The following is a 10,047-nucleotide window of genomic DNA, read 5'->3' on the forward strand; positions in this document are numbered from 1 at the left end:
GAACGTCTTAAAAAACTGTGGTTATTTATTACTTTCTCTCTTACTTATGATTTCGTTTACTCAACTTGTTTCGAATGTTATTGAGCATTAGAGGACGGCCTCATGCTCTTAACTCCTAATTTTGCCACTTATTTGAGGTATTGTAGTCTTAATTCTACATTATTTGGAATTTTTTGAGTTTAAAATTAGAAATTAGAAAAATAAGTTAGAAAATTAGAATTTTCTGCGTTTAAAACATGATTGAGAATTTGCTAATTCATCACTAATTAGATCAAGTGAGCGAAATTTTATAGAATTTAAGGGCATTTGCGCCGAAGGAGCAGTTACAACCGCGACGGAAAGAGGGAGCAAGATAGCGCATCGGAGGTGGAAGCAGCGCGCTGCGGTGATCATCATGCGCTGGAGAATCGCTTGCGATCAGCTCAGCGACGGAATCAAGGCGGGCGGGTAGAGCGGTACGTTCTGAGTCCGAGCCCTTCGCTGCGCGATCGCAGCTCGCTTCTCCTGGCCATCTCTTGGCCCGTCATCGAGTCGGCCCGTGTTCAGGTCAGGCCGCGCAGCGCGCTTCGCCACCTCCGCCATCCGCTTCGCTGCTTTCCTATACTTTAGTGGCACTATACGTATTTCTGTTTAATGCAATTTACATACTGAACACCTTTTATTATAAATTATATTTTCTATAATGTAAAACATCCATGTAACAGGTGTAATTTTCTTCTTTCTTTTGAAATCTTTGGGCAAGCAGTGCTTGCCTTGCTTCATAGCCTTGCTTATGCGTTGCTTATTGCTTATGCCAGATCGTTCAATTAATTTTAATTTATCGAATCATTAGCCGTTAAAACTGTCATCTTCTCTGCTCATTTAGAAGTATTTCATCAATTCGAGACGAAGCTTTAACCCCAGGGCCAACGAGAATCAAGGAGAAGCCATGGGAAGTGCGAAGGAACCGAAATTCAGAGTGGATCTTTACAGGTACGAGTCGTTTTTCTTGTATGTATTCCTTTCCATCGCCTCTCCCATTTTTTCGAAAATTTTGTGTAATGAACCGATAGGAAATTTTACGGCCGTTATTTCGGGTCCTATGATATTTTCCTTCTAAGATTGAAAGTTTAAAAGTAAAATGAGGAGAAAGGTCGCTGATCATAAGAATTTTTGCCTGCGCCCTTTTTAAAACCCTTATTTTTGGTCACGAAAATTATTTTTTCGAAAATTTTGTGAAATGAACCGATAGGAAATTTTACGGCCGTTATTTCGGGTCCTATGATATTTTCCTCTAAGATTGAAAGTTTAAAAGTAAAATGAGGAGAAAGGTCGCTGATCATAAGAATTTTTGCCTGCGCCATGTTTAAAACCCTTATTTTTGGTCACGAAAATTATTTTTTCGAAAATTTTGTGTAATGAACCGATAGGAAATTTTACGGTCGTTATTTCGGGTTCTATGACATTTTCCTCTAAGATTGAAAGTTTAAAAGTAAAATGAGGAGAAAGGTCGCTGATCATAAGAATTTTTGCCTGCGCCCTTTTTAAAACCCTTATTTTTGGTCACGAAAATTATTTTTTCGAAAATTTTGTGTAATGAACCGATAGGAAATTTTACGGTCGTTATTTCGGGTTCTTTGACATTTTCCTCTAAGATTGAAAGTTTTAAAGTAAAATGAGGAGAAAGGTCGCTGATCGTAAGAATTCTAGCCGCGGCCTGTCTCCACCCTGAGCCGGTGCGAGAAGAACGGAGTTCAGTGGTTGAGGCGGTTTTCTTGCCAAACTTCTTGAACGATCGACTATAGCTGTGTCCCCGTAAGAAGCTATGGTAAAGAATCGATAGTGCGATACTCGAACAATCGCATTCGATACGATATTCGATATTCGTCCAGCTGAAGTGGGGGATTCAAAATGGCTGCCTTGCATGACCTCTCCCGCGCAACCACGGCCGGTGCCCAAATTCCAGTTCGCTGAATTACATAATTTTAATTTATCTAATTATTAGCCGTTTTAACTGTCATCTTCTTTGCTCATTTAGAAGTATTTCATCAATTCGAGACGAAGATTTAACCGCAGGGCCAACGAAAATCAAGAAGAAGCCATGGGAAGTGCGGAGAAACCGAAATTCTGAGTGGATCTTTAAGTGTAGGTATGAAGTGTATAAGTCGTTTTTCTGGTATTGCTTTCAATCGCCTCTATTTCAACTAAATCGAGGAAGCTTATACTACTGATTCCTCTTTGAGATTGTAGTGATGTTCCCATAACTTACGATGTTACAACACAACAGAATTGTCACAAGACTCCAGTGACGGAACATGTCTTTTTGTCTGTCGCTGGACTTGTCTTTGAGACTCCACTATGGACCAAGATGTATCTCTTTATCTCCTCTTATCTTATCTAGTCAATCAATGAATGCAAACCGGTTCTTGAAACTCTGTTGGTACGCCAGGACAAGATGAGGAATGCGTGAGCTTTGCGCTTGGAAGACCTTGATCCCCTTGGCCTGGGCATGCCGACAAGAATTTCAACGTTCGATTCCTGTGTGTGAGACCGAAGCTAACATCTAAGAAGGAACCTCTGAGCATAGTGAAGAGTATTTTACAGGTTTTGTTTCCCAATCCCCTGCAAATAGCAAGAACTGTGAATACTGTTGCTACACCCAATCACCCTAGTTCGGACTTAATTGCCAGGTATCTCCTGCCTGAATTTCCTCCTCAAGAATTGTAACTTCCTCATTCCCCATATGTCCTGTAACTCTCTCCTTCTTTCTTTTTCATGTCGTTTAATCTCTGAAGGAAAGAGTTAGTTTGTCTGCATGTAGTCATGCTGTGATAATGAGGCCAATTTCATCATTTTGAAAGCTCACCCAGACCTTCCTGCGAATTGATAGGTTAGCCACTGTTTCACCTGATCGTTTCTCTTTCTTTATTCAATGGGCCAGTTGCGTTGGTAACAGAATCATGTTTTGATGCTTGGTTCTAGTAGATCAGCTCTAAATAAGTAGATTCATCCCAACAGCAACTCTCCGCCGGATTAGGGCCGGGCGGGAAGTGGCTTTTAAAAGATGCGCAATGACAGACCTGTGTGGATTGGTCTTGTTTCCATTGTTTCAACTCTAATTTTTTCTTAAATACCTGTTTACTCTGCACTCTAGAGGTGTTGTCAGCTAAGCTGGCACTTGTTTACATTCCACTTGCTAGCAATTGCGAAGCTATTGTCCAACATCAATAGGGGATTGACGGCAGCACAGTCAATCCTCGATTCCTGTTGGACAACTACATTATAGTTGCTTGCAAACGATGTGTATTCAAGTGCCAACTTAGCTGACAACACCTCTACCTCAAGTTAGCAGTATTACTTCTGATAGTTTTACACAAGTTTGTTCTACCTCTTGACCTCTTAACTGACGACACCTCTACCTCAAGTTAGCAGTATTACTTCTGATAGTTTTACACAAGTTTGTCCTACCTCTTGAAGGCATAAAGTTATTTGACCAATTTCATCTACTCTCCACCGTCAACCTTCTCTGGTATTGACTCGTGCAACACTCATGAATCTTTATTCTCGGTTCACAGTGTACTCTCCGTTTTAATTGATAGGAGTGGGTATGTAGAGACCTTAAATTAATTCAACAAGAACCAAAGCATTTTGCCATATACTTTGTATCTTTGTAAACGTTATTTGAGAAGAGTTAAACTCCTGTTTGAGGTAACAACTTCAGTGGTAATCTTACTGTATCACTCTCTGCACTGTACGACTGGCTAAATGATCTGCTATAGACTGTTTACACAAGTAAAAGTAGTCAGCAAAAAATCAATTAGTCTCTTAGTGAGTGGTATTATTTTCGGACGGTTGCTTTTGCAACAATTAAAAACCTGCTCTTCATATTGCAGCTACTTGAAAAAAAGAAGCCCAAAGAATTTTGTTGCCTTCTTCCTAATGTAGATTCCTTCTTTTTACAGATTTAAACACATATCAAAATGGCACCAGAGCCACTAGATATCTCTGAGCATGAGTTGCTTTTCAAAGCAACAGATATCTCTGATCATGAGTTGCCCTTCAAAGCAACCAATTTATCCAAACTGGCCTCCATAGATTTGTCTCAGGTATGGGTTATAAATATTTTTCATCAAGTAAAATCATTTTGTTACTCAATGAGAACTGGAATACTTTTTTAGGTAAAATATCTCATATTTTTTCTGTTCTTTTTTTCTTATATTTTAGTTCAAAACCTGTCAAAGATCTCTCCTAAAATGTCGCAGGCTCAAGAAATTAATTTCAAATTCGGAGTATTGCATTTTAAATTGACAAGTTCTTTTGAACAAACACTTACAGCTTAACACAGCTTACAGCTTGTAATAATGACTAAGATTATGCATAGTGATGCATCGTACATAAAGGGAAGATGTCCCCTAACTTTTTAGTCCATCGTTTTTTCACCAACATTCTGTAATCTACTTAGCACAACTTTGATATGAGAACATCTTGTTTTTACGGACAAAGAATTAAGTTAAAAGTGTGAACAAAGTTATGTTGAAGCTGTACTCCAAAGTGAGAAATCATGTATCTCCATCGCAGTGTTTCAAAATTTCTGCTCCTCCTCCCCCCCCCCCCCCCCCATATTTTTGAAGCGGAGCAAGCCAACTAACTTTATGACTATGAAACTTGCGCAGAGTATTCTGTTAATTGTAAGAGTGAAGAAAAATTAAGAAAACTCTCCAGAAGTTATGATGAGGCATTTTCGGAAGAAAACACATAGTATGTCAGGAAGTCTTCAACGTGCAAACAGGGATACCTGGTTTTGCTCTTAGGTCATTGCCATAGTTCTTATACAACAACTTTTCACCACCATATTCCAACATATGAATTACATTTCATTATCAATTGATGTTAAATAGCTAAAATAAAAATATTCACCCTGATTTTCAAGATTAAATTTTCCATTTGACTGGTACATTTTTCAAAAAAAAAAAATCAAACCTCGTGAATGAATGCTCTTCAAAGGAGTATTGGGATTTAATTTAAAATGAAGGAAATCATTTCAAAACCAATTTTGCACCAGGAGAAATCATAATCATATTTTGTCAGTCCAACCATATGTACTATTCAAATTTAAACTGGAGGTTGATACCTAAGTTCTGAATGATAAGATTTACATTCTTCTAATGCATTGTTGTCAAACTTCATGCCCATTATCCAAAGGAGGTTGAAAAAAAAGTGCCCAGCTTTCATTCATGCAGAATTGATGTCCGTCTTGTGCTCCAGATTTTTGCTTTATAATGTTTGCCAAACTGAAGCAGAGAAATTTTTCAAGGTATTAAGTTAAAATTTGGTGTCAGATTTCAGGAAAAAGCCTTCATGGTGACTTATTTTTTCTGGAACTCACCATCTCTTGAATTTGCAACCTGGCTGCACAATTATTAATGTTAATTTTTGAAGACGCCTCAGAAGAGTGGTCCAGTGTTCCATTTTCTACTTCATGGTTCCATAAGTAAGTGGTTGGTGTGTTGGTGACTGAATATTTAAATTTATTGCAGTCTTCCACAATTTGATAAAAAAAAGCTTTACCGAATAAGGGAAAAGCTTATCAAGGCACTTAAGAGGTGCACCTTAAAAGTCTGCAAGAGAAGCAAAATGTAGGTATTTAGGTATAACAAAGCTGAGAAAAAATGATATATACTTACTTATTTTGCTCACCTGTCAAATACATTTTTCAGTACCTGGAGGCATACATGAGGAATATTAGAAATCTCTACAATAACTCCTCAGCAGTAAAAAAAATGAATTTTGCTGAGGCTGCGATGGTGATTCAGAATTCACTGATTATCTTTGCCAAGAATGTCGACTCAATTTGGGCAAGAGCTATGAGCATACGGCTTGCTTTATCTGCTAACATATAGTAAGTGATCAAAGTATTTTCTCAGGGTCCTAATTCTTTCAATAGGCGCCAGATGAAGATTCTCCATGTACATCCCACAAACCAAGTTAGGAAAAATATATTGGCAAAACATGGTAGTCTGAGGCGCTTTAAGGCCCTCTCTCATGCCTGATGTGTCCGCCGTCTGTCATTAATATGGTGCAATTGCAGTTCATATCTTCACCAACAGAAAGTATATGAAGCCATATATGCATAGATAGCGGATGTCAAGTTGTTAAGCTTTTAAGCTTTGGGAAAATGACGTTCGAAGTTTTCATAGCTGTGCACCTTTGCGTCTGTACAGCAAATAGGGTTTCGTTAAGAAAATCATTTTAGGCAATAGAGCAAATCTTTTTCTAAAAAATGAGCTCCAGGAATTTAAATTTAAAGCAAATTCCATGGAATGGCTTGGAAGACAAGGGGGATGAGTGCAGCTTTTGAAAAATTTTAGATATTAATGATTTAAACTAAAACTAGTCTTAGAATATATTCTGCGAAGAAGCCACTACCAAAATCCAATTTTTAAGCGTCAAAAACTGAGTTAGAACTTTCTCTCTGCAACAAGGCTCCATCCTACTTTGAACTTTTCAAAACCTACTCTTGAAATAGCAAAATATGCTCTTAGCCCACTTGTCATCCAAAGCCCTCAATTGAGATGCAGTGATTTTGAAAAAAATGACCACATCTCCTGTTCTTACGCAAATCTATTTTTAAGACATAAAATTAACTACTTATCTAATGTAAAAAAGGGAAAGTGCTTTTAATGAATCAACATATGATAATTGTTGAGTTTTTCAATGACTTTTCTAAGGAACTAAGTGTTTGGTAACTTTCAAATTGGACACAAGAGTCAAATTATATTATTGATCTTCTAAAGTAGAAAAAAAATTGGAGAGGGTGCCATCCCACAGATACCTATATGCAACAGTCTTATTTATGTTTATTACTAGATACTTTAATGTGCTTATTTACACTATCATCAAGGGGATCAATGTGCTTTATTTAGATGAACAGCGAATTCCGACGCTCGCTTTTTTTAGGTATAACATGGTTTCATATTTATATCTTAATAGAAAATCATGCAAGAAGTCTGAAACTTGGCACCAACTCTTGAGGGTTCATGGAGGGTTCCATTAAAGAGAGAGCGCAATGCTCAAACTGGTGGATAGGTTGATGCAATGGTTCTATTGAAATGGTTAAATTAAAAACATAGTTTTCTTTGAGAATTTAGTTAATTTCAAGTCATTTTTTGTTACATTTGTTGAGGATACTCGGTAATCTCTTATTTATTCTTTTCAGCCGAAAAAAAATAACTATGATGAAGATAATGAGGATTGTGATGTTGGAACTGGTGAAGAAGGTGCAAAGCAAAAAGAAAAGGCTAAGAAGAAGAAAAAGTGAACATTTAATGTTGAAGAATTTCAACTCCTTCCTTTTCTCAATACTGGTGAGTGTGAGATTGTATGACATGTAATCCTTTAACCAAAATTTGGAAATACTTTTTGAAACTGCCTTGACTTGAGATCTCTAACAAAGAAAATTTCAAGGTGTATCACAAATTCTAGCCTCTGTCTTCAGGGTTACATAAAGTAAGGGTGCTAAAAATACCTTATCTGAGTATCGCTACAAACAAGGCAAATCTTGGGTTGAGGGGCAACTTGCGGGAGTGATGACCCCGATTTTTCTCTCTTTTTAGCCCTTGCTGAGTTTTCGAAAGTCTAGAAAACCTGGAAAGTCAGAGAATATACAGTCACCCAGGAAAGACAGGAATTTAGGGAACTCCTGGAAAGTATCGTAAAATTGCGAATTGTGCATCTGCTTAGCAACTTCAGCTAGTGCCACTCGAGAAAGTGGGAACAATTTTGTAGTGTCCTTTTCTGTCAATTAACTGATTGAATTCTCTATCATTCCATCAGTCAAACTGTCTATTCATTGACCCGTTAGATTAACCAGTCAAAGTGTTTGTTGAGCAACCAATCAAATTCTCTGGCAATCAATAAGTTGGATCATCTGTTTCATTGACTAGAAGTCTCTCCATTGAGTAGGCAAATCATTTGTCTATGGACCATTCAACTTTTCTTTTGATCAATCTGTTGAATCTTCTTTCGATCGATAAGTCAAATTTTTTATCAATGGAACTTCCGATCCTAATCAATTTGCCTTGTTTTATTATTTTTCAGATAAAAATATTGATATGAAACTAGACAAGAAAGAGGATAAACTAGCAAAGCAATCAGATAAACTTGTCCTTCCCACCTTGTTGTGAATCAAAAGTAAGGTTAATAAATCGAGATATATTTTCACATCTGAAGGAGTAGCAGTCTGGAAATGGATGAATTCAGGTATAGACTATTGTTTTTCCTCCAATACCAACTTGTATTATTAATAGTAAATGTGTCTTCTATTTCAAAGCAGCCACTGTTAGTAAAAATATCAGGAAAAATTAGGAAAATCGGTCATGAATAAAAAAATTCCGAGTGTGTCAAGCATTCTCCGACTATTTGCAGTTTAGCACATGGAAAAGTGAAACATTTTATTCAGTTCATTACATATGTTGGGTTCTACAATTAGACAATTATCGATTCATTCAGGTAAAAAATCAGGAAAATCCAAAATGTAATTTTAGCAGATACATTGTTTTCCGAAATGTTTTAAAGTCTCACAAAACATTGATCTTCTGATAAATCCGCAGGAAATTGTCCAACTTAATCTAACTACTTCTTTTATTACACATTTTTTTAACGAATCGCCAGAGTTTTCGGCGTTCTAGAAAACCTGAAAAGTCTTGGACTTCGGCAAGTAGCGCATCAGCTCAGCAACTGCACCCGGTAATAGTTTTAGAGAGCAGAGACAACTTTCAAGTGCCTTTTCTATAATTTAAATCTAAGTGGAAATTTCACGCAAATTTTAACAGCAGTCAGCATAATTCAAAGGAAAAAAATCTAAGAGGTAGTTTTGTCCAAAGATCAGGGAAAAGCAGGGAATCACAAAATTCTGGAGTCAGGAAAAACCCAAAAAAGTCTGGCAAATGAAGCAGTTATGAGATCCCTTTCCACAAAATCATTACTTAGGCCTCGATTTTTAATCTACAATTTTGTGAGAGTTTATTGATGTTTTTATTGACACCAAAACTATGTTAACGAATCTCCTGCTCTTCTCCAGCTCGTTTTATTTATTCATTTATTTTTTCTAAAAAGTAATTTTCCCAGATTATTCTGTTCATTGAAAGACTTTGGCGATTTTAAGGAAAATCACATTCTTAAGTTTTCACCTTTTTGCTCAGATTTTTCCAAATATTGTCTCAATTTATCGTTCAAGTCAGACACATTAAAATTACCCTAAGCAATCCGTAATTGTTTGTCCTTAGGGTCCATTACCTAGTTCATTTTATTATACTCCACATCTTTTTTCCCCAGATTATTTTGGCCCATTACGAAAAGCGGTTAGCTCTATGAAGATTATGAACCTGAAAATTGGTGTGCGTTTCCTGAAAGAATCATCGAACAAAGTTTTACAGGTACAAAATACATTTGTATCCCTTGAACAGTCGAATCAACCATTATAAAAACAATCTACGTATCTCCTCTTTCTTAAAAACTGTTCCACGCACCTATTTTAATGTCAAATCTTGAAATCATCAACTCTTCGGAGTTTAACCTAAGTTGAGAACTTAAAAACTCTTTTGAGCACATAAATTAATGAAAATTAGTAAATTCTTCTAGAGTTGTAAAGAAATGTTTAGGTTAAAGAGTCAAGTTGTTTTTTATACAGCTGATTTTACTGTGTAAGTTTGATCTTGAACTATTTGCTTGAAATAAAATATTTTACGGTAGATGTTCAATCATTGAAGATGAGTGATTTGCCTCCCATTTAGTTTTCTCAAGAATTAAACGCGGTGCATTTTACTTTGTCCGAAAATGATTGTATCAAAGTTTGGAGTTTGGCTGCAATCATGTCCGTCTACAGGAGCGCGCTATCATGTAAAGTTGATTTTTGCAACTGCTGAACTCACAAGATTTTCAAAAAAAAAAAAAAAAATGTTGTATGATACATTGAACACAAGTATAAAGAATGCATTGAGTGCCTCCACAAATATTGTTCAGTTCTGTGCAGTTTTTTTAAATCATTTTTTCTGCATTTTCACTATGTTA

At 36.5% G+C, this 10,047-nt stretch overlaps 1 protein-coding gene across 9 annotated transcripts; it reads left to right on the forward strand.

The window, feature by feature from the left end:
* Positions 1-858: 858 nt before the first annotated feature.
* Positions 859-9,405, forward strand: LOC109034939 (uncharacterized). 9 transcript variants are annotated; one of them, XM_072301118.1, is made up of 8 exons: positions 859-972; positions 2,018-2,128; positions 2,775-2,869; positions 3,942-4,085; positions 5,697-5,878; positions 7,196-7,343; positions 8,077-8,238; positions 9,313-9,405. In XM_072301118.1, the coding sequence occupies exons 4-7, from the start codon at positions 3,960-3,962 to the stop codon at positions 8,092-8,094; spliced, it is 474 nt and encodes a 157-aa protein (XP_072157219.1). In that variant the 5' UTR covers positions 859-972; positions 2,018-2,128; positions 2,775-2,869; positions 3,942-3,959; the 3' UTR covers positions 8,095-8,238; positions 9,313-9,405. The 9 variants fall into 9 exon arrangements, with proteins under 9 accessions (XP_072157219.1, XP_072157217.1, XP_072157220.1 ...); XM_072301116.1 differs by lacking the exon at positions 2,775-2,869; XM_072301112.1 differs by lacking the exon at positions 859-972 and having other exon boundaries at positions 1,883-2,128.
* Positions 9,406-10,047: the final 642 nt, after the last annotated feature.

The sequence above is a fragment of the Bemisia tabaci genome, chromosome 5 (genome assembly GCF_918797505.1).
Source record: "Bemisia tabaci chromosome 5, PGI_BMITA_v3".
Lineage (NCBI taxonomy): Eukaryota > Metazoa > Arthropoda > Insecta > Hemiptera > Aleyrodidae > Bemisia > Bemisia tabaci.

Excerpts from the sequence above, each read along its gene's own strand:
- LOC109034939 (XM_072301118.1), top strand. The coding sequence starts at position 3,960 with ATGGCACCAGAGCCACTAGATATCTCTGAGCATGAGTTGCTTTTCAAA. Across the intron at positions 4,086-5,696 it reads CCTCCATAGATTTGTCTCAG|TACCTGGAGGCATACATGAG; the intron begins GTATGGGTTATA and ends TACATTTTTCAG. Across the intron at positions 5,879-7,195 it reads GCTTTATCTGCTAACATATA|CCGAAAAAAAATAACTATGA; the intron begins GTAAGTGATCAA and ends TATTCTTTTCAG.